Below are 25,200 nucleotides of genomic sequence, written 5' to 3'. Positions count from 1 at the left end.
ACAGAGTTTGTATTATGGACCAAATGACAATACACCTAAACTCAGTTTACATTTTTGTCAGTATTCATATATAGTTTTGATTCCGTGTTTCATTTCGAAATTTCAGCAGTTAATCATTAATCAATTATTATCCGATTGACGATTACAATTGAAAGGAATTTAATCGTTAACCGCAATTAACGACTAAACTAGGAGATTCATTGTTAACTGCGATTAACGATTGAAGTAGTTTAGTCGTCAATCGTTGATTAAATTTTTTACATTAATAAATGTTTAGGATTTGATTAGAGAGAGCAACATATTTAATCTATTTAATAATGTAAATAATATTTTGAATACTGTTACAGTAATGGTAGTCGAGTGCTAAGGGTTAAAATCGTTCGCCTAATTCATTGCGGACGAGATAAGACCAAGATACAAGTAATTAAACACTGCATAAAATAATTATTCCGTACAAGATTAGACGTAGCACAAAAAATTCATGGAAATTGATGAATTTTCATAATTAACGCCGGAAGGGTGCAGCGCGATATTTCATGCTAATATCGTAAATTTGCGAACTTCGACGAGTTTTTCAAACTGAGAGCAGGGTCGCTGAACCCCCGGAAATCAAGAATGCTCTACCTCGGCGTTTACATAATAATGTTGATTCACCGTTACTCCGTACTCACTCTTTTAGTCTCTAATCCTGGTGATTCTCATCAGGACGAATTTCCTGCATATTTCGCGACGAGTTTTCCCCTTCTGCTGACTTTCATTTCAATGTTCAAGAGTTCTCGTGTTTACACTTCCTCGTTTGCTCGATTTTTCCTTGTCGGCAAACTTGCAAGTAGATCTTGGCCGTAATTATTCTTCCTTGGTAACCCATTTCAAGGAAATTCGAAAAGAAAATGAAGGGGAATCTTTAGTGCGACTACATATTTCTGAGGAGCAACGGAGCCATCATGGCTACCTTGTATAACCGTCTTAAAATATTATCGGCAGACTGCGGATCTTTATGCAAACTAAAAATTGTCTGCATCGATTGCAAGAAATAGAAACTAAATTGAATGTTATTTCTTCCCTTAATGATTTTAGTAGAGAATGAATTGCATCTTCTCAATTTTGCTATAAAGTTCCGCAGTCTGATTATCGGTCTTCAAAAGATAACTTTTTAACCCCTTGTCGTATTTTGACGAGCCAGACTCGTAATGGAGGTTCTTAACAAAGTCTAACAAATATGAATGTTACGCGTTTCATTTTAGATGAAGTAAAATTTGATTCGTTTGCAATTAATATTCAAGCATTAAAATAAATGTAGCCATACAAAAAGTATACATTTTCTTTTCCCTTCTACGACATTTTTGTGCATAAAGACGTTTTAATCACTGTAACTATAAAGAAAATGGTACGGCAAAGGATTAATATGTATAACGCAGGTCTTACTGATATCTACAACCCCCAATCTACCCCCGATGTTCCCGTGGCAATCCCTGTTAACCTTTTGTGCCCTTACTCAGCCTTTCACCCCTTCAATTGTCACACTTTACTCCTTTTCTTTCCACTTAATTCCTACTTCCGACTGGCCTAACCCCCTTCCCCCTCGGCTGCAGTCCTGACGAGGCGTCTCGGTTTATACTTCGTCTTTCATCCTTCGTTCCTCGTCCGCGACACACGCATCCACCGTTCCTGTTGGCCGGCCGCGTGGTGAACATCAAACGTGCCGACAGCCAGGACGCGCACCTGCCTCCGTCACGCGTCCAGGTAAACGGCTCGTTCCGTCCTCCTCTCGCCCCTTTATGAGCATTCTCATTACTCCCACTCTGCGGTGCCAGGACCGTATCTGCTCGTTTAATCTTTCGACGCCGAGCAACAAATCCAGAAAGGCAAGTAACGTCCCCCCCCCCACAGTATTTCACAAAATTCTACAGTTAGGAACATAACTGATCACACACACTTTAAATCAGAATAAATTTTTTAAGAATAGACCAAGCGACTTCGATTTCTCTGTAAGACTAGAAGAATTATGTTGAAAAAATGCATTTGGTCTGAATTGTGAAAAACTATTGTTTTTGTAACAATTGGTTTTCACAACTTTTTTAGCTGGGCTCTGTTAACGAAAATTTAAAAAACGTGTTTTGTAAACTCGTATAAATTATATACGTTCTGAAAATTTCATCGAAATTGGTTAATTGGTTTACGCATTCTAAACGATGAAAAATGGTAAAAGTGGCAGCTATAGCCCGAAAATCATAGAAAATTGCAATTGTAATCAATATTTAATACAACCTACCACCCATTTCAGATTTTTTATTTGACAATTATTGAAATTGTTTTCATGGGAATTTATTGAATATATTTTTCGACTCCAGCATACAGGGTGTCTCAGCTGAAGGAGGCCACCTAAATATCTCTCTTATTTTTAATGGCACAAAAAATATTTATGGCATCATTTAAATGGAATCGAAGGAGGAATATCATAGAAGAACAATTTCTTTTGTCCGGTTATTTTTTCATAGTTTTTTCAAGGTCATCGTTATCTTTTTATCGGGAAATTTTTTTTTATTCCATTTTATAGCGGCTGAAAAAAATACATTTGAATATGCTTACGTCATGAACAAGATGGAATTAAAAAAAGTTTTCGCGATAAAAAATAACGATGACCTTGAAAAAACTATGAAAAATTAACCGGACAAAAGAAATTGTTCTCCTATGATATTCCTCCTTCGATACCATTTAAATGATATCATAAATATTTTTTGTTGTGCCATTAAAATAAAGGAGATGGCCATTAGATGGCCTCCTTCAGCTGAGACACCCTGTATATTACAGTAAAAATCTCACAAAATATAAATAAATTTAATCTTGTTATTTTTAATATTGTTATGTTCAGTGTTAAACATTAAAATAAATGTAGCCATACAAGAAATATAAATTTTCTTCTCTCTTCTACGACATTTTTCGGGATAAAGACGTTTTAATCGCTGTGACTCTAAAGAAAATGATACGGTAAAGGGCATATGGTAAGGATATTATAAATATCTCGAAACAAGAAATGTATGACTTGGACCACTTTCATAATTACAGGCACAATTGTCCCCCGATTTACGTGTACAACGAGGCGTAGACATAAAGCTCAATTAATAACGCAGTCGCTAATGGAGGCACGAAATTAACCGGAAACTGTAGCCGTGAATATTAGCGACGCTAATAATTCGTCAGTTCGTAACGTTCGGTGCTGCAATTTCTCTCGATCTCCGTCGACTCTCCATGTTCTTGAAATCTGCATATGGGCGGCTTCGTAAGAAACGAAGTCGAAGTGTGTCAGACTTCGCTAACGCGAAACCCGGTGTGTGAGTCGTTAGCGAGGCCTCGGAACCAGAGAGTTGTTCTTCTGTAGAGTCGGAGGGGAAGAGTGGATGGAGCGTTGACTTCGCGGTACGTAGTAGAACACGTAACACGGTGATTTGACACTAACAGGAGCGGTATACGGGAATGGCGTCGTGACCAGGTGTAATCGAGAAAAGGGGAGTCGGCGGAGTAGGAGGAGGGGAGCATCTTAGAGGGCAGTCGGCGCCTTTCATCCCTTCCTCCTTGGCGGCGTCCTCTCGTTTATCTCTTTTTTTCTCGCTTATCCTCCCTCTCCGTCGCCGCTCTGTTCGGTAACGCTCTCTTCCTTGATGCTGTGCTCACGATGGCTGCTGGAGCCGAATCGTCGTCGTTTCGAAGAAACTGATATCTCTCCTCGCTGTCTCTTCGTTCGGTGAAGGTGATTCGAGGAAAGGAGAAATTCATCGTGGAAAAGCCGGCCAAGGGAGACACGGACACCGACGCGCTGCCGCCGAGCCGTCCGGGTGCAGAGCGCAGCTCTACAAACAGCCCGGGGGCAGGCCGTTATTATCATTAATTCTCGCCGTTGTAGCTCACAGACCGTTCTGCCCGGTGAAAATTAATGATAATAACGCTTTTACAATCCCCCATTGTAAACGTTTCCCGCGAAACTTTAGCAGAAGACGACATGATAGCGGTCGTATAACCGACGTAGGTGGTCCATCCGACGGTCGCGACTTTTCATTCTCTCTTGCGCGGCGTCACCCCCTCGAACTTGAATAATAAAAAAACATTGGCGTTCTACTAAGTAAGAGCCTCTGGATAATGGGGCTCGATTGTGCCTCAGGATGATCGCAACTGATGATGATTCTACTGAATTAAAAATGTAACGTGTAGGTCATTTTCAAATTCAGGTGTAAATCATTCAGGAAGAATTACTGTTTTAAGATCTCTCTCGGTGCTGACAGAAATTCGTAACGGGATCAATTAAATGGTTTCTATTGTAGTATATTGCTCTCTAGAATACCATTTATATTTGTTATTGTTAGAGAACTGAAATATGTACTTTACTAATAATAAATTAATAAATATTATTACTATAGATCTCTTGTTTGCTCGATATACTTTTCGTACGAACGAACTCTTGTTCGTACACGATACAAGATTTCATAATATCCAGACATCGTTGTATTGTGAAAAGGTAAATTTGCATAAATATTGGCAATTTAATTGTTACGGAACGGACAAATTACCCTGAGAGTTTCGGCGCGAAGCTGCTCTTTGATCCGAGCACCGGCGATCGTCGCTCCTCATTTCGCGATGCCATACTTGTTTCAAAGTTCTTTATTCGCACGGTATCAGATTTTAATCGCGGCTTCGTTTTTCTCCTCGATTATCATTTCAAAGTCCGCCAAAGACGGCAGCGCGGCGTAGCCTAACCAGCATCGACGGCCGAGTCGCTCAGGATCGTTTCGATTCCCGATCGGCCTCGATTGGTATCGACCGGTTCAGCGATGACTCACGGAATAAGATTCCTGATACGGTGGCACCGATCTTTTCCTTATCGTTAATTCGGCACGATAACATCCCGGCGACACGTTCTTCGTTAATAACGTCATTTCGGTCGCCCGGGATCGGTGAGTCCGCAAAGAATCGGGTATTTAAATCGGCGCGGCGCCGCCTCAAACTTCTTCGTCGAAGAAAAAAAAATCTCCTCTCCCTTTCTCTCTCGACGGGATATCTGGACCAGGCACGAATATATCATGGAAATTTACTCACCGGATTACTTATTAGTTGTGCCGTGGTCCTTCGATTTTTTCTTTCTTTTTTAATTTAATGCTTGCGGATTCTATAGAACAATGGGGACACTCGAATCACTTTTGCCCTCTGAAATACTTTAAGCTGAATATTATTTCGTTTTTTTTATTTTGTTAATATATGAATACCGCGGAAAGTACATTTGGATCCGGTCCAAATGAAAAGCATTGGATCTCATCCAAATTGAAGACGAAAGCGGTGTTTTAATTTCATTTTTACGCGTCATGAAATTTAAGAAGCACATTATATCTTGTTAGGATGAGTTGGCTGACCTTATACCTATTTTGACGAGAGCGGCGACGTCGTTTGGGATCGTAACATTTACATTTTTCTGTGTTTCTAATGAAGCTCATAGTGTATCACATTAATTCTTGAGAAACACGACGTTCTTGAAATATAATCTACTTGAATTTCAGTGGTAGCAGAGTCGATCTCGAGTACCAGACAATATTGCGAATTACAAAATTAAATCATACATTTGTGTAAATGTTATTTTGCTCATGAACGAATAAACTGACGAAAATATATAACATGAATAACAATGAGCAACATGCATTAAATTGGTTTTGCACTCGAAATTCACCCTTTCGCAAGTCAAATTCTACCTTATGCAAATCAATTTTACGTGTTTGTAAATCAATTTCACCCTTTTGCAAATCAATTTCACCCATTAAAAATATTAAAAATTAATTACACTTTATTTGCAAAAGGTTGAAATGGATTTGCAAAAGGGTGAAATTGATTTGCAAAAGGGCGAATTTGGAGTACAAAATATACCTGTAGACTCATAAAAAATATTTTCTTTTAAAATAAATTGTTTCCGGAAAACGAACTGTCACTTTTATGTGGCTGTGGCGGCAGCCAAGGTGTTTGAAGAGTAATCGCGATAAAAATTGTCTGTTTCTCGGGCTAAGGGTTGCACGAAGGAGTAAAAGCGAGAATCTCGATTCGAGGATACGGGCACGAATTCCTGGAATCGACGTGAGTACGTCGGGTAGAACAAGCGGATATCAAAGAGAGTATCGTGCAGCCTTGCCGGCAGGCAGGCGGCTTCTAGCTGCTAATGATCGCGGTGTACCGTAACGTGCTACACGATTTCAACGATAAACTACAGCGCACCCGGCAGCACCCGCGGCACCGCAAACCCGTTTTTCGAGTAATAGACTTTTTTCTACCCGGTACACCTTCTCCGTTCGCTCGCTCCTTCTTCGAGCAACCGCAACCCCCTTTCGACAAGAGCTGCCCTGTCCAACAACGACAAACACTTATAATTAGACTGCGGATGTTTATACAATTTTCAATTTTTGTAGAGAAATTTGAAGAAAGTGGGACCGAATAAATTCTATTTTCATTGACAATAGCATTTGTATAGATCCAAAATAAATAAAAATGATACTAAAGCCTGTCCAATTTCATACTCCAGCATTTTTAAAAAATTTTTATAAACCATAAATGCATCGATTGCGACTAATGACTCGAAAGTCATTAAAATTGTGGGCTGGATCGTTTTGCCCTCACGTATGAATTCGTCGTCGTGAGGGCAAAACGATCCAGCCCACAATTTTACACAACTACTGAAGATTTATCTAGGAGTTATATTCAACATTCAAGAAATGTACGATTTATTGTATTATATTTAAGTAATATACGTAGAAAAATTTCATCAGTTTCGAACATCCGAAACATAATCAGAACTACCCTTCGCATAGCCGAGACCTTCGTCGCCCCACCCTTCACCATTCCTCTCTGACTCGGTGCTTGCCCCCGCCAGCCCTTCTCTCCGAAATTTTGTTGTCCGGTTACTTCGCGCGGTTTAACCTGGCCCGATTGTCAGTCAGTGGCAAGCTCCGATGCTGCAAGGAGCCTTGGTCACCCGGTCCCGATACTCCGTACACAAGCTTCACGGAAAGTTCCTCATAGTTCCCCATCGCTCTACTCCGCAACTTCATATTCTCGAAACCAAAAACAATTCCTTTAATCCAATATTAGGAAAGTGAGTACAAAACATTGAGGAAGAGATTCGCCAGCGAGTGTGCAACTAGTATCACAGGTGCGAGGTTGAATTTTCCTAGACGAAGAGAGCCCAGAAAATCCGGTGTCGCGCAGAGGGTTATCAAAGGAGGCATCGCGAGTGGAAGAAAGTAGGAGCCGGGGACTTTTGTGAAACGGTTAGCGGTGTCGCCAGAGATATCTCGCCAGTTGTCGATCAATCGGTTGGACAAACTGGCCAAGAGAAAGCAGCGGTGACGAGGGGGGAAAGAGAAGAAAGAGAGAGATTGGAAAGAACGTTCTCCCGCCCCTAGTGGGGTCTGCGTCAATTAATCTTCCCGGGGCTGTGCTCTTCCGGGTACGAAAAAGAGCGGCGCGGAGGCAGCCGTCAAAGAAAACACCCACAACAAACAAGCGGCAAAAGAGCAAGAAGAGGCCGGCGGCAACAAAGAGGCCGGTAGAAGGAAGAAGAGAAGAGAGAGAGAGAGAGATACAGAGAGAAAGAGAGAAGCGGCAAGGAGAAAGAAAGAGAGAGAGAGAGAGAGAAAGGGTGAAGCGCGAAGAAGAGGAGGTGTCGGTCGCTGTTCTTCGTCCGAGGCCGGCACGTGCGCGCACCGGCTCCTCGTGACTCGGAAGAAGGGTTCGCCTCGGCGGAAGGAACGAGGAGAAGAAGAAGGAGAAGAAGAGGAAGCGTGCGAAGCGGAAAGTGGCGGCAGTGTGCCGCGAACCGTCAACCGGGACGTGCGTCGAGCCCAGTCCAGCCTGGACTCGGTCCTCGTGCTTTTTCATGCGTCCAGACACCACGTGGCCTCCGCTCGCTCTTGCGCTTCAACCCTCTCCGAACATACTCCACGCATCGATCGTTTATCCGAACATCTCCACGCTTCCTCGTTTCACGGAATAACAAGACTCGGTGGTGTGTCCCGGCCGTGAAAACCATCCGGTGGAAACGAGACGCTGAACATGATGGAGGGGTGACCCGGACCGTACAGGATTTCCGGGGGATGCGACCGAGCTTACTGCTACCGACATTAGAATTCTACTATCGCCAGCCAGACACCGTGTCGAGAAGATGAGGACGCAACTACAGGTGAGTTGCAGTGAGCTCCTCTTGGGGGTGAGTTTCCATTCGATGATGCCCGCCCGTGCCACAGTACCGCACTGTGAAATTTTCGTGTCTACCCAGCTCCCCGGAATTTGCTTTCACAGATCGTTGCATGCTTTGGCGAGTTCCGATGAGATCGAGTGGCGAAGGTTGTTGGAAAATGTTGTTTCTAGATACCTGTCCAACAGATGAGTTGCTCATGTGTCGAGTAAAATACTTTGAAAATTATTTGTACAGATGTCTTTACCGTATTGTCGGTTTTAAAACACCGTAATGTTTCTATTTTGGATTTTCGTAAAGAAAATTCAAACTGTTCTGCTAAAGGTTAAATATTGGTTCGTTGGAAAGTTTTGATCAGAGCGTAAAACAAGGAATGGTGAAAACTATTCCTTCGCATTTTTCGAAAGCGTTCAAGGGTTAATCGATACGTCCTCCGGAACTGCAGGACTATTGTACCCGAAATTGGCGGGTCGAGAACGATAAACTGGCCACAGGATCCTGGAGCAGTCGAAAGACAATGCACATCACCGGGGAAAGTAGAATTCCATTGGCGTTTATTTCTCCCGGATTGTAGTATGTGTACACGCGTATGCGCAGACACATCGTGAAACGGGTAGCAGCAAAAGACAACCCGATCCTCTTTTAACGCTCTTTGATCATCTCTTGGTTATGCTTCCACGGCCTCCTGTTATGTTTCTCCCCCGCACTCCGTTCTAGCCCACCCCCCTGGGTCAGATCCTTTGCTTACGTTCCGAGCTTGAACTTTCAAGTACGATTTAGCGAAAGCCTTTGAACCTGCTCTCTAGAAAATTCCGACCAACGGCATCTAAGGGTCGTTTGACTTTTGCCAGTACAGTCTCTAGATACTTCTTCGTCCGTTTCCTAGTTCATGATAGTGATTTGTAAGAATTATAGCGCAATCTAAATATGAGGACATTCCGAACCGTAAGAATTGTTTTCAATTATGGCGTACTAAAATCATTCCTTGTAAAAGAAGAATTCTTTGAGCAATGTTAAGATAATTTAAAGAAAATTAGAACAGTACAAATTTAACTAATGAACCTCACAGGTCGAGTGTAAAAGATCGACCCTACAAACGTATCCGTTTCTTGGCTAAAGGAGTCAATTAATTTAATTGTCTTGTCTAAAATTATTGTTGGTAAAAAAAGAATTCGTTGAGGAATTCTAAGATAAATTAAAGAAAATTCGAACAATACAAATTCAATGCACTGAAGGCTAAATCGTTTAAATTTCACTGGAATTTCACAGCTAATCCGAGGGTAAAAAGTTCAGTAAACAAAAGTCGAAACTACGGTTGAATCGTTTGGGGGGAAGGATTCGTGTGTATCCATTGCAACTGGCTCTAAGTCGTGGAAGTTTCTTAAGTCCCAGTTCGAAACGAAGTCTCGGCAAGTTGGAGGCGACACATGGCTCGAACGAGGACGCACGCGATCCTCGAACACATAATAAATCACAGCCGCGAATCTAGACACACGCGACAAACCGCGAGACCGGGCGACACGCCTAAATTTATCGTCGTTCTTTGCCGACAGCTCTCGGGGGGTGCCTTCTGCGTGGAGAGTACGTGGCGCCAAAACTCTCCTCCCCGTCCGCGATTAATTAAATTCGAATTCTTCGAAGCGTTCGAGGCGTCCGCGACGACCAAGGAATTTTATTTTAATTTATCGAAGCACGAGGAACGCGAGCCGCCCTAAGAATTCCACTATTTTCGTGGACACTCCGGAGAAGAATGTCGGCGAGCCTGCTGAATTTCGTTTTGTTTCCAGTTGGCACAGCTTCCGAGAGTTCGCCCCGTAGAATTTGAACTCCGAGCGGTTCATTTGCTTCGCCAATTTCGTGAATAAACTTCTGGATCTGTCACGGATCTACAGAGCCAACAATTTTCGGGAAGTTCTCGACATTTTCGTTCTGCGTGAAAACTCTTTTCAAAATTTTATTTTATTTTTAATGTTCAACTATCTACCAACAAGTTGTTGGTTTAACGTTACCGTTAAAAATCCGACATTGTGTATGCCGCAGCTCAATAGATTTGATGTAACGCAATCGTTACTTCATTTATCCTTTTTAATAACTGCTATGTCACACGTTACGTAGCAGACACATAACTCGTCAATAAACGAGGCTCATTTCGTAGAGTAACTTGTTACATAAAATAGTAAGCGTGGAGAAAGTTCGCAATTACTAGTTCTTCGCTTTTATATCGGATCAACTGTCGATGAAGATTAACTTGGCAGCTGTATAGAACTCTATATGGGTCACGAATAACTTCCGTGATAGACATTAAAAAATGAGATATTAATGAACTGTCAGTAGATGCATTGCGTCAGGAACTTGACGAAGCCTGTTTGGTACAGAAGCTGCGCAAAAATGGAGAACGCAGTGCACACGACGAAGCATCTTCTTATTGTGCCTAAATACGGCATCGCCGAGTGTAGGCATCAATTCGTAGCATCTCGGAAGACTTCAAAGAGGTAATAATTATAGGTTCTAGCCGGAATCTACGCACTTTCGGTCGACGGCAGATTTGAAAATAAATGCTAGTAGAAAACGGCGGCGCCAGGTCTTGAAGGGTTAAACCCCGAAAAGCAACAGTGAAGGGGATCCACGATTGCGATCGTTTGTACTCGATAGAGGATTTCGTTCAGTGCTTTGAAGTCTAATCCCGCGACGCTGGACCGGTCTGTCCCTAAAAATACAGATTCCGATAAACAGCATCGGCAGAGGATTCCGGGAGTCAGCGTGTCTCCCGAAACGGGGAATCGGAAGCGGTCACGGGTAAGGACAAAAGGAAAAGGAAGCCTCTCTCTCCTCCGCGGCACCTGCTAAAAGAGGCAAGGTTAATGGCACGCGATACTTGCTTCGGATATCCTTTGGCACCGTGTTCCAGCCCCGTTAATGAGTCCAAATTGATTTGGAGCAGCGCATGACCGACATCAAAGGGCAGAGGAGCAACAAGTATTCTGGCAAGAGAGCCGAAAGGCAGAGATCACAGTTTAAGCCTGTTTACGTCGGGATTCCGTCTGTGATCTCGCGCGCCGCGCATAGTCAACGCATCGATTCGATCTCTTTGGCTCATCCGTCTCCTCCTTCTCTGTCTTTCCGCCCCGTCGTCGTCGTTACGGCCCCTCTATTTCTTATCATTCGCTTTTACCTTGCTGCGTACGCGACGACGTCGTCGGTCGTCTTCAGAAGTTTATTTTCGGAGAGATTCAGCAACCAAATCCTCCGAGATCGTTTCAATTGGGATTCACCTGCAGAAGAAGAAGATTATGAGTTTCTAATAGCGAGGTTCGGGAACCAAGTTTTGGTACCTCGAATCTTTTCTGTGAGCCACTGTTACATTTTAAATTGATTTACAATAACCTAAAAATTTTTATTATTGCCAGAGTATGTTTACAATTTTAAAAGCTTAACTTTTCATGTTCTCCATCGTTTCCATTAGTTGCGTAATCTTTTCTGAGCCACTGTTACATATTAAATTGATTTAAAATAACCTAAAAATTTTTATTATTGCCAGAGTATGTTTACAATTTTAAAAGCTTGACTGTTTTTCATGTTCTCCATCATTTCCATTAATTGCGTAATCTTTCCTGAGCCACTGTTATTTTACATTCATTGAAAATAACCTAAAAAATTTTATTATTGCCAGCGTATGTTTACAACTTTAAAAGCTTGACTGTTTTTCATGTTCCCCAACATTTCCATTAATTGCGTAATCTTTCCCCCCCCCCTGAGCCAGAGTTATTTTAAATTGATTTAAAATAACCCAAAAATTTGTATTATTGCCGGAGTATGTTTAAAACTATAAAAGCTTGACTGTTTTTCATGTTCTGCATCGTTCCAATTAATTGTGTGTTGATTACTATCGATCAATAGTTTGGTACGCTACGAAATATTTTGGTATGTTGACAGACACGATTTATCTTGCAAGGCATCTTTGGCATTCGCAACAAACATAACTTCTCGCGGCACCTTTCTACCCAGCTGAATGTCCTGAATACGAGTCATTGTCTCGTTGCGGCAGGAATTATGGCATAAACATTTTTCCTGGCCAGGAGATTGTTGTAGCCGGATTGTAAACGTCAAAAATTACAGGAGTGGCGTTACAGTGACTCGTAAAGAATCCTAACTGTACGTGGGACAGAAAATCCACTAGGTCGTATCCGCATGTCTACTATTGCCTATCCAGAGTTCTGCGATAAGTGAAGTAGCCATAAACAAACACAAATTAAGACAGTATATATTCTTTGTAGCATTGTGCTTCGAAGATACTGCATAGAAAAGAACGAAGATACCTTATCTCCGCTGCTATATTAATATCAACTTACCAGCTCTATTTTAGATTGAATAAATTTAAATTCAGTCGTGTAATTTTTGTAAAGCAACAAATACCAATTATAAACTTCTTATGGTCGGCAGGTTAACCCTCATCTGTCCCTCATTTCAGGAACTGGATCTGTCCTTCGGTGTCGAATTGACACAGTGATAAAAAAAAATCGATAAAATAACAAGGTAAACAGTTATTTTTCGATGTTTTTTTTATTTCAATTGACGAGTTAACATTTACATCTTCGGTTTTTCGGTTATGGTTTTCTCTTAATGGGTTTTTCTCTAATGGGTTTCTATTAAAAACATAATACAACAACAGCATAACTTATTTCGGAAAAACTGTGTCGAATTGACACGAGGGACGGATCAGGGTTAACCCTTTGCACTCGAAGCAATTTTAATTCGAAAATCAAGACATTTCATTCAATGCGGATCATTTTTATTCTATGCAAATTTTTTTACATTGTGCACATCGAATTGAACCTGTTTTCTCATATAACAGTTGAGGTTTTTACAAATTATAGAGTACGTACGAATTTAATAATACTAAAATTGTATTGAATAATGGTGTGACAATTGTTACTGGCGCCACAGAGTCACCATTCGACTGCAAAGGGTTAAGATATTAGACAACTGCAAAAGTTCGTGTCCAATTTTCAAATTCTTGAAATGGAAAGGAAAGAAAGAGTGATGCGCAGTCCGAGGAGACCTCGAATCTTTCACTTGGAAAGCAACAAAACTCGCAAATAGAATCGTCGGTATCCCGAAACGGTGTTCGGCTGCCGTAGGGACGATCAATCACGATTTGAATGGCGTCGCGGCGTCGGCGTCCGTAACTCGGTCGTGTCAATTATTTACCGGCGATAAACCGTCGACGGTATATCTCGTACGTGTAAATCCGAGGGAGCCAGTTATCGCCGGGCGAAGAAAAGAAAAAAGACGTGGAGGAACGATGCAAAAGGAGAAGGTGAGAGACGAGGCCGAAAGCGGCTTTCCTAAATGCTGGCTGGCTGACGCGGGGCTATTTCTCGCGTGTGCTCGCCAGGAACGTAACAAAGTCGCAATCTGCCGGTACAAGAAACCACTTCGGACCCCGGGAGTTGTAGAACGAGGCTACCGAAGCACGTCCGACGAAATAGTCTAACTCGCATGGAGCCTCCAGCTAGGAATTAATACACCGTCTTTGTCGAGTTAGACGTAGCAGGTTGTCTAGTTCGTTACACCTAAGAGGAGTCGCCGAGTGAAACGACTGACGTCGCGTCCACGTTGACGACGACGACGACGACGGCGACGTGGACTCTGGCGTAGATGCAGGCGAGGATAACGATAACGATAACAATAACGATGACGACGAGGAAGACGACGAGGAAGACGACGACGACGACGACGACGACGACGATGCTTCTGCCGTGGGGCGGTGAGCAATTAGCGACACAGCGCGGCGAGATCAGAGGCTGAGGGCGGGGTGGGGAGCGGCGGCCTAATTACACACGGTACCGACCGACTTCAAAGGAGCCGACAGTTCCTCTCCTCCAAGCCATCCCCTCCGAATGCTGGGCCCAAGAACAACGCTCCTCTTCCTCGTATACCCCAGAGCCCAGCCAGCCGTCGGCGACGCTGACCTGACTAGCCCCCGATACTCCTTTTCCCTCTCCCTTTCTCTCGCCTTCTCCCTTCCCTCCCTTTTTCCCCCTCTCGGTTTCTTCTGCGATCGCGCTTCGCTCATGGTCACGTGCAGGACCATCCTCGGACCCGCGTTATCGATTATCATCGCCGAGTTTTCGGACGGTTTCCGGGGCTTCTGGCTCACGCCGGCTCCACCGATCCACACGTCCCTGGGCCTTGATACAGTACGACCTGTTGATAGTTCTCTAGTCCGTGCTCCGCTCTATGCTGTAACCCGTGCTTCGGCGGACACGTTGCGATACGATATTTGCCGATCCGTTAATGATGGGATAATGGTCTTTCTTATTTTTGTCCTGTGATGGGAAATTGTGCACAATTTTTAGAGATCGCGAATTCGTTCTTGAAGAGAAAGCAGGTAGTTTTTAGAAACAAACCGCGTTGTTTTATTTCTATATCGGGAACGATTTTCTGCAATCATCTAATAGAAGTGAGCGCTACTCCGAGTTGTGATGCCATGGGTGATGCCATAAATTTTTTGCAAATACACCTATCAAAAAAAGCGATTTTTTGATATGTTATGAAACTTACCGAATTCGCCTTGAAATCCTCCAACAGATGGCGTGAGAAATGGTAGATGTATTTGCAAAAAAATTGAAGGTGACCTCGACAAATCATGAAAAAAAAGAGTTGACGGAAAGGTGGCTATAAATCATGTGAAAGCTCTATTGAAACCATGCTAGATCTGATAAAAACATTTTCCACCGCACTGCTAATAACAGAGTAATCTCTACTGGTCACGATTCGTGGTTCACGATCATAGACTGATCGGGACACTAGAGTCCTGGTTTAGAAAGGCAATGATCGTTTATCAAGAAAATGCGATCGATCAACGAGGGTAACGTGATCGTAGGGAGGAGACATCCGTGGCCAGGGAGCCGGCCAGCTCGGGGAATCCCAAAACGGTGGACACGCGAGTAGGCACGCGTCTACCCAAGAAATCGGTGTCCTCCGCTAGAACATCGGGATCGAGCGGTGCACGGTACGGACCACCTTCTTCCACTTATTTTCGCCGGCTGTCCGTCTTTCTTGGGCCTGTCTCGCTCTCTCCGTCTCTCTTACTCACTCTCTCCTGCTTCTTCTTCTCGCGGTGATTCGCGGGGCCCGAGAGCGAGCGGGCGAGAGAGCAGCGGCTCTCTGCGGAGTCGTCGTGGCCGCAAGTCATCAGTCAAGTCTTTGAGGTCGGCTTCAAGCTCTCTCGGGGCCCGCAGAAAAAGGCCTTTTGCCGATCTGGCTTGGCGGTGAGATCAAACACTTCTCTGTCGGTCCACCGTACGGTGAACCGACTGTGCGCCGGGACTCTGCTCTGCTCTCTGCTCCGGCCCGATATACACGGATGTACGAACAACGAACGGGGACGCGGCCACGAGCAAGGGGACCACGGGGGTGAGAGAGGGAGGAAGACGGTGAACCCGATGGAGGACAAAGAAAGAACGCCTAGGGGGAGGAAGGAGGATCGGTAAATAGAAGATCGACGGTAGTCGAGAGGGAAACCCGTGAACAAGGGTGAACGGGGTGAAAATGGAAAGATTTGTTTGGTAAGGGCGAAACAGAAACTGGAATTGATGTCGAGGAATCGCCCGGCAAAGAGAAACATATCGGTGAGAGCGCGGATGAAAGTGAAAAGTGGTCGGCTCGGGGGTGAGAAGCGAGTGGATCCTGATCCTGAGTGACGGACGATGTATTAACCCCTCGTCTTGCGATTTTTGTCAGAATTATCAGCACTAGGACCAGTCGATAGTTCAGATTTTTCTTTTACGAATTATTAGCCCCAGAAAACTCAGGTTAACCAACCACTTCTTATCTAGAAGAACAAATAAACTTGAAAGAGATAAACTTAACACAGATTCGGGACAACGAAATGGAAGAACATTTCTTTGGAACGTTCGTGGAAATTAATAATGAAAATCATCTATGCAAATCTTTCAGTATCAGTGCACCTGATCTAGCATCATTTTCATTCTGCAAACAGTGCTGAAATACTCATTCACATCCCCGTTACCTCTAGCTTTATCGTGTTTGTATCCCCAAAAACACTTTCCCCGCATAATATCCTCTTACTTGGTGGAATAAAAGGAAATCGTCTGAAACGAGATGCGAGGAACAGGGCGGGGATGATCAAGGATTGTAACATTAAACCATGCCGCGAACTCGTAAACGGTGAGGGAAGTGTGAAACGGTTCATTGTCGTGGTGTAGGATCCAGTGGTTTCAATTACGTTACGGCATCGGCTAATAACGAGAGCGTGCTAAAACGGTATCTGTGCACTAACCACAAGTTGGATCGTCGTGAAACTTCCACGAAGTCACATTTATTGTACATTTTACAAACAGCTTAGTAAACATTTCCCAAAAAGGTCTCGCCACATTTTCTTAAAGTATGTATACGTCGATATCGGTTTTGTACACGATACAAGCGGCACTTCGGTCCCGAAGTTTTTGCATGTATCGAGACATTACCGTGCAACAATTAAGTTAATCCGGTGGCTAAAGTACCGACTCTTGGAATATGGGTATACATATAAACTACACTGTTTGTGTGGAAAGACAATTATAAGTTGAATAAAAAACTCAGAGAGACACGTCTCTACAGTTCGAAAGAAATGTCGCGAATGAGAAACGCTCAGGGCAAAAACAGAAGAGCAACGGTCCTAGGAGAACCGACTTCCTTCTAAAGAACTAATAGATTGACTTTGTTCTTTATTTATGAGATGAATTCGAACATCGACGACCGAATTAGATGACTCTAAGCTGGGGTATGAAGGTATGGGCCCGTGGACCGCGAGGATATTCGCGGCAGAAGTCTATCGGAGCGAGCGTGTAATGTGTTCGCGAGTGTGGCGGTTGCACGGTGGTCGTAGCCGTCGGTTATGGTGGTAGAGACAGTGGTGGCATTGGTGGCGCTGGCTTGGCCGCTGCTAGTGGTGGCGATGGCAATGGTAGCGGTGGTCCATCGGAGTAAATATATTGGATGGTGGTAGGATTGGTGGCGGTGTCTTCCGCTCTCTACTTGAGCCGCGTGCCCGCTCGCTCGTTCACGCCCGAGGTGCGCCTTTGATGTGCCGCCTACACCGCGTTCTTGCTAACTCTCGCGCCGCGTCGACTCTCGCCGGATTGTGTTTTTCTTTCGCTGGGCAAGAACGATCCTTCTGTTTCTCTCCGCCACTTCTCTGTCCCTTCCCCCCTCCTCTCATACCCTCCCCTCTAGAATCCCCCCGTTTTTCTGTCGTTTACTCTACCATTCGCGACCGGTAATAAACGAGAGTCGGAAAAATCGTGACGAAAGCAAAGCCGCCACCGGCCTGCTTGAAACGCCTGGCCTTGATTCGGAAGCGAAACGAGACGATGCGAAACGGAGGATCGATTATCGTCGGTCGTTGGAGGAATAGACCGCAGCGGATATGACGTTTTTGCGAACTACGCCCCGACTTCCTCCAACGGCGAGACCGTTCCACGATCCTGTCGAACTCGCGAGAGAAATTTGCTTATTGTTAGAGTCCTCGGTTCCCCCTCGGTCTCTGATTGCTCTTTGCAGCATTTAGCGAGCTCCAGCTGTGGTGGCAAACAGGCTTCCTCTTATTTACCTGGATTTCCATCGAATGCATTAATCCAAAACGAAATTTCGGGACAACCTGATGTTATTATATGAACGCGGAACAGCGTTATACATGGAACAAAGACGAGCCCGATAAAATCGATGGTATATGTACGTAGCAGTAGATCAATCATTTTACGGGGACTTATTTCCAAGATCCCACCTTGTACATCGTCCCCTTTCCACGCTCACGGACATTCTTCGCGCGTGCTCGGTCCAGCATCCACACGATTTCCGGAAGCCCTCACGAACTTCGGCACACTTCAAAGGTTCTCTCCGCGTTGATCAACGCGCCGGCGTACAAATCGATAATGCGATTCATAGATGCTCCGTGACGGGGTTCAATGTTGCCTTTTGTAACGCCGATGCCCGATACGACGGATACGTTGAACACTTTGCCGTGGAAACCATACTGAAATTTTGGTAGCTGATCGTTTGATAGTTTGCTTTGTTCTGTGTAATTTGATTTGATATTAAAGATGGAACTTTATGATTGCTTTATACAAATCACGATTTTAATGAAAGATTTTATTCCGACACGATAATAAAAGAAATCGAAAGAATTTCTTTGCGTTCGACGTCAAAGATCCTTTTGAAAGTGTCAATTGGCTGGAAGAACGAGGGAAAAAGAATTTCGTGAACCCGTGACTAATTACGTTATATTAATGAGTTATGGAACAGAGTCGGTGATGAATGTTAGACGACCGTATTTAGCATAAGAGTGTGTTTTTCGCCGGTGAATTATGTGAGGAGAAAGGTAGAGAAGGCTTCTGATGTTTTCTGCGAACTTTTTTATCTTGTCCTTCTCGGACGTTTGTTGCGAGATTTTGGTAATTTCAGCAATTTCCGAGGGCCGGAAATCGCGACTGCTGCGGTTTCACAGCACGGAAGAGCCGGCTTCGGGTCTCCGACTCGTACAAATTGCGGTTTTAAAGCGCACCGAGCGGTCATTGCGTACAAAATGGTCATCATCATCATCGTTCTTCCGTCGAAAAATACTTCGATCGCAGCTGGTAATTTCGCGCGATTTCTTTGGCACATTTTTCGGCTGCTCCCGGGACCATAGATTCTGCCTCTTCTTGCGAACCATCAACGTCTTCATCTTCTCGATGGCATCGCTGAGTGCGTTCACTGGAAGAATGCACTTCCCGATGCAACGAACTTTCGTTTTATACTTCACATAATTTTCAATGATTCATGAAGAATTATCGTCGCAAGAAAGTTGCAACCGAAACTGTCGATGTTTAGAACTAATCCTGAATATGAAACGAACACTTGCAGGAACTGTCAAATTTATAGATTCATAATTTATATTTCAAAAAATGATTCTGCGTATTTAAAGAATACAATTAATAAGAAATGAATTAATTACATATTTTCTATTAATTCCTTGTTCAAAGAGATTTAAGGGGAGTTGCTAGTATTTTCTTAAATAATTGAGACATAAAGGAAAGATTCGTAATGCAATTTAATGCAGAGAAAAGATCTGAAACTCCTATCGAGCATGGTTGTTGAAAGATAACCCACGTTTCAAAGAGCGTTAACCATTTTAATCTGCAGATATTAAGTTTAATCCGGAGAACTGCATAATCGGAAGGTGCGAGTATGAAATCGTAGGTTGGAAGAGCAGAAAAACCGAAGTGCAGAACGAGGTTTGGGAAAGGGGGTTCCAGGGAAAAGTTTGCGAACTGTTTTCATGGTAATTCGCAGCTAAAGGGGTTTAGCACAGGATCTTCGTCTGAGAGAGAAGTGCGTTGATCTCAGGTCGCCTCGGTGAAGACCGACCGATAAATTAGTTGCCAGAAGATATCTCCTTCGCTTTTCCTTGGTTCGTTCGAAAGGCACACGGCGACCAAAGCCATGGCAGGCTAAAGCGAGGCGAGGTAGGGCAAGGCAGTCATATTTCAGCCCTTGTTAGGCCGAGGGGCCCCCGCCGAGACGGGATGGGGAGAAAATCTCTTTGACTCGCCGCTCCGCGCCTTAATCCACTGGCGTATACCCTATCTTGCCACCTGCTCCCTCTTCTTTCCTCTCTTTCCCTCTCTCTTTCTCCTCTTCCTCTTCTTCTTCATCTTTAAATTCATCCCTCCCCCTTTCTCTCGAACTATCGGTCTCTATCTTCCACTTTCTCTCTTCCTTCTTCGGTGGTTCTACTGTCTTCTGCGACCCGGTCCTTCTCTTCTCCCTTTCTCTCTCGCTCTCTCATCCTTGAGTTCTTCACCATAAATTATAGGGGATATTACAGCGTGCCTCTACCCCCTCTTTTCTCTTGTTCCGGATGCGAGCCAGGGTACGCGCGAGGGTACGTTTACCCTCGTTGCGCTGCAATTTTTGGCTGCGGCACGGTATTGTGTTCCGCAGGAAACCCATAAACATGGCTGAATATTCTTCGAAACTTCTGTAAACATTCAGAAACTATAGTCTGCAACTTTTTAAATATACTTGACAGGCAGAAATTCGAAAGAAAATGTCTTACAGCAGACACGATTTAAAAAGAAGCTGTTCCAGCTGACCAGGGAGAGAGGGAGAGAGGATGGTACCATGAAATATGATGATTATATTTTAATTAAAGCAAACTGATGGAGAATTTAGCTGTGATATTAGCAGAATTACCAGGAATTCGTTTAGCCAGGAGGGTCGTTCCAAGGGTGAATAGCCGAGATTTCACGTGGAAGAGTATTAATTGCGCGCGCAATCAGAAAAATATTAAGAGCAGATGAAGAATAAGGATCTTGGCGGAGTTGATGCGTTCTGCGGGGAACGAGTTGAAGGCAAAGAAAGGCGGGTTCGTGGAGCGGAGAAAACACCTGCCGACCCACCTCCGACCGAGCGCGCGCGATATCCATGAAGAAACGGAAGCCGATCGGATTCATGGATCGTTCTCCCCGGGTGGAAGAAGAAGAAGAAGACCTCGGCCTATCGTTCTAAGTTTGCGTTACGAGAGGAGGTTCGAGAGGGCTCGTAACAAGGCCATCGACATCTCGGGAGCTCGAAACTCATCGGCCTCAGCCGAAGCGGAGCAAGATCGACGCTTGAAAACGTATCTTCGCAACACGGAGGAGGACGGCGCGTTTGAGATCTTCCGCGCACGCTTCTCTTCTTCCTCCCGGGCCGCTTGTCGGCCTCTTTAGCTCTTTTCTCTGCTTCTTCTCCGCTTCTTCTCCGACCAGGAGATATGCGACTCTCGATCGCGGCCAGCTCCATCGATTGAGCTGTCGACGAGGATAGATGTCGGACGGACTAGAGCGAGTCGGAGATTTAGTAACGCTTTGCCAGTTGCGCGTTTCGTTCCCTTGCGTTCCCTAGAATCTGCAAACTACCTAGCAAATGTATTCATATTGACGCCCGCTCGCTTCTGAATATTTATCGGCGACGAGGTCACGAGCTCTCCCAGATTTCATGCTGGTTTGCTGCAAGATGTTCCGGGGAACACTCCGAGTTAGGAGGAATTCTAACGGATCAGCACCCGCCGCAGCGTAACACTTTGACGAATCTGTGCCTGCTACAGTCAACCCTCTGTTTACCCTTCGTAGTACCAGTACAGTCGATGCAGGCATCATCCAGTTATTATAGGTAATATTAACCCTTTGCACCTGGCTATTCCCTCGATGGGGTCGGCCTGATATAGTCAGCCACTCGGCTGCCCCAGTTCAGAGGGATTAAAACATTGCTAGCGATTATGGTACCTGCAAGATCTAAACTTTTGCTTCACAAGATCTTGTTTAATCAGTTTTGAAATTTTCAATGCAGAATAAAAAAATGGTGAAAAGTGATCCTTAAAATTTCCTTCGCGGTACTGACCAATTGCAATTTTTCACGTAAAATTTTTAAAAATTTAAGAAAAAGAACGATAACTGTTCACTACATTCTAATCACTTGACGTTCATACGACGCTGGCAACAGGAATAGTGTAGCCACCTATCATCATCATTGACGGTACCTGGTCCCGTCTTTTCAAGAACAGGCTATAATAGCTGTAAGGAATGTGTGAAACGACTAAAACAAGACTTCTGGTAGTGCTTCTTTTATTAATAAGGCCATCATGTTCTGCAGACTGATGGTCTATCATTCCATGCATAATTTGCGGCGTCCATCAGCAATAATATGAAATTAATCTACTGGGGTTCACCACGCCTCGCACGAGTACTGCGGAGTCAATTAGATGTATTATAAATACTCTTCTAACCCGAATTTCATTTAGCTTTTGTTCGGTTTCTAAGGGAACTTTCATGTCTTGCACAGGTCTCCTGTAAGTCATCACTAATGTAGATTGAACTAAGAGCGAGAACTAATTAATCACGTGGAAGCAGTAATGTGATGCACGTGGGCTATAAACAATTAACTACCGAGAGGTAATAAACTGCCGGTAATGAAAACGAGGTAACTGCGAAACGACGTAAGACGGGAGGACGTAACGCGAGGTATATCGGCGTAAAGGTTAAAGGGTTGGATCCTAGTGAGGGCTCATAAGAGACATTGTCCCGATAACTACCGTAACGTTCATTCTCGACGGTAACCCTTTTGGTGTCTGGACGGTTCGTAGCAGCAGTCGCCTTCCGGCTGAACCGGTGAAAACGCGACGGTCGCTCGTTAGCCATTTTTCTTTGTTCCCGTTGGTCCCATCCCCAAGGTATCCCGGCTGGCGGCCCCTTTTTCCAGAAGATCGATTCGTTTCGCGGGTGCTCCGGTAGCCGGTGGTGCGTGGCATTCCATCGAACGCACGCTTACGAGGCACCGGTGTGCCTCGGTACTCACGGTGGACGCGAAAACAAGTTAAAAATAGCCAGCGAGCGGATCGCGGTCGGCACCTTTGAGGCCGCGGCTCGGAACCCGCAACAGTCGTTGATCGTTCGCATCGTGTTTCGTCGTCCGGATGTTGATGATGATGGTGAGAGACCGTCTCGTTACCATTACGAGGGCCGCTCACGCAGCCGGCTAACACGCACCGCAAACCTCGCATTACCATAACCGCGTACACACAGAAACGTCGCCGCTTCTTCAGGGGGGCTTCCTCGCGCACGAGGAGCGACGGCCGACGTCGACAACAACGAAGACAACGACGCAACGCGGGACGCTTCTCTACTCCTGCTGCTGGTGCACCTCTGTCGTTTGCTGTTGCTATCGCTGTTGCTGTTGCTCTGCCACGCTTTCGAGCTTACCGCGGCTTAACGATCTTACACCACAACTCTCGGCGAACGCTTTTACCGCTCGGGGACCTGTTAGCTGGCTCTATACCGAGATTGACTGCAATTGTCAGCCGTCCTTAGCGCCCCTTTCCGTCCTTGTCGTCGGCGCAGCGTCGTCGTCGTCGTCGTCGCCGAACGCTACTCCGAGGCGAGCTTTAATGTCATTTGCTTGCGTTTCTATTAAGCCGTCACGATTTTCAGGCACCGCCGCGTGCTGCGTATCTAATTAAAGTCTCCGGGTGTGCAGGAGTTCGCGCGGGCTCGCCTGTGGGAAACGCGAGGACAAACGGACATTATGGGATCAGTGGCGGTTTCCATGTTCAGCTAGGAAGACCGGGACAAGTTGATACATTTCTCAGTTTTTCATTTCTGCAATTTTTGTTCGAATGAATTCCGTAGAAAATTCATGCGAAATTGTAACAATTCCACAGCGTAGAATGTTTTGAATTTGTTCCACATCGTAGCGTTTCTTGAATTTTTTAAATTTTAAACGGAGAAGTTTCACTTCAATCTCTTACCCCAGTTTAGAACGAAAGAGGGCGTGGAAGTAGACAATCCACCCTTAAAATGAGAACAGGTAGAATATTTTAAAACTTTTTCGTGGAGTAGTGTGTAGAAAGGAAACAATGACGGTGGAACATCATCTCTCTGCTCGAATAATCTAATCTTGCACAATAAATTTGTAAATATTCGCCCGTTCTTTTTCTTGATTGTTCGTGCAACGACAGTTGCCAATCGTCTGCCACGGCGGTTAACTGTAGCTTTCCCTTTCGCGTTGTAGTAATCCAGTGATAACAACGACAGTGATAACGGTTCGAAGTTCTTGCAGTGGAGAAGTAAGGGCTGTCACAGACGAAATAAGGCGTTGGTTAAAGAAAACGGTAGAAAACTGAGAAATTGGAAGAACGAGAATTTCCGTGGCTCGAGCAGAGAGGCCGTTAAGCAGATCTGTCGACTTTCGCGCTCTGATATTCGATGGCAACGAAGGGGGTCAGTCGAATATCGACAGCTGTCCTTCGTTCGAACGAACCATCAACGCGACAATTATTAAATTCTCTCCAGTCAGATTCGAACATTTGGACACTGAATCCGTGAAAAGAACCTTGGTCCTTGAATTCGAAAGAGCGCTCACGCGCCGCGTGAATAGCCGAAACAATTCTATTAGTTAAGCACTTTATAATTCATATACATATAGAAGCCTCTTTATCACTTCAAGGGGGAGGGATAAATTTAGTATTAAAAAATTGAATTCTATATTCCATTTGTTTTCACAAAACTACACCAGCTTACCAAGAGCACAGGATATTATGTATCTGAACAATTTTCGATATTTGACCTGTTGAATGTGCTCAATTTCTCCCAGATGAGAAAATTGAAGTTTTCTTATTACTAGACAAAATTTCGAAAATTTTCAAAAAATGTCAGGATATAAAATACGACAGAATATACTTATTTCAGATCTAAAAAGGCTACTACCACGGAAAATAAGGTTTTGTTTGATTCCACTCTCTTAAAGTTCGTCTACAAAAATTGCAAATTGCATAAACATCCGCAGTCTACTTATTACGTTGCTACCATAAACTGTGGCGTGTAACTTTCTTCGTTTTGTTGCGCTTTGAGCGAAAAGTATGCCGGCGTAATTAGAGTAGCCCGAAGTATATGACGAGAGAGGTCTTACCTTTCATTTGCATTCGAAAGCTATTTCCTGGGTAAAAGTTGAACTCTAGACGATATCGAAGTAGCTGGGCCCAGGACGAGCGTGGACTGGTTGCGTCGTGGTTGTTTATTTTGGTCCCGATTCATCCTTCGATTCGAATCCTCGGAACCTTCAACTGCTTTACCTGCTACCGGAATCTCCGCAGGCTGAATAGAGAGAGGGTAGCGGCCAGTAACAGCCGTCACTTTGTCGGCCTTTGTCACGGAGATTATGCGTCGGGTGGCAAATTATGACAGACACCTCCACGCCCAGGACACCTTCCACAGGACGAAACGAAAGCGGAAGAAAAGGTCAGCAGAGGGTTAGGGGTGGGTCAATGAACAGGGGTTGGAGGGAAAGAGAACTGCTGCTTCCATAAGCACCGGGACAAGTTCTTTGGGAGGCACGTCCGAATTATACGCGGATCCGACCGGATTATAAATTTCAAGGGGATGAAAGTGGATTAGTGG

General features: G+C 44.4%; 1 protein-coding gene across 2 annotated transcripts in view; it reads left to right on the top strand.

The window, feature by feature from the left end:
• Nucleotides 1–6,974: 6,974 nt before the first annotated feature.
• Notum (palmitoleoyl-protein carboxylesterase notum) overlaps nt 6,975–25,200 on the top strand; it is a 31,297-nt gene continuing 13,071 nt past the window's right edge. For both annotated transcript variants that reach the window (XM_076424426.1, XM_076424427.1), the window contains exon 1: nt 6,975–8,206. In XM_076424426.1, coding sequence (XP_076280541.1) covers nt 8,189–8,206 — 18 coding nt within the window. In that variant the 5' untranslated portion in view covers nt 6,975–8,188. The remainder of the gene's footprint in view (nt 8,207–25,200) is intronic.

This window comes from Lasioglossum baleicum, chromosome 5 (assembly GCF_051020765.1).
Source record: "Lasioglossum baleicum chromosome 5, iyLasBale1, whole genome shotgun sequence".
NCBI classification, from domain to species: domain Eukaryota; kingdom Metazoa; phylum Arthropoda; class Insecta; order Hymenoptera; family Halictidae; genus Lasioglossum; species Lasioglossum baleicum.
The sequence above is the reverse complement of the archived record's forward strand: the minus strand, read 5'-3'. Positions and strand labels throughout refer to the sequence as shown.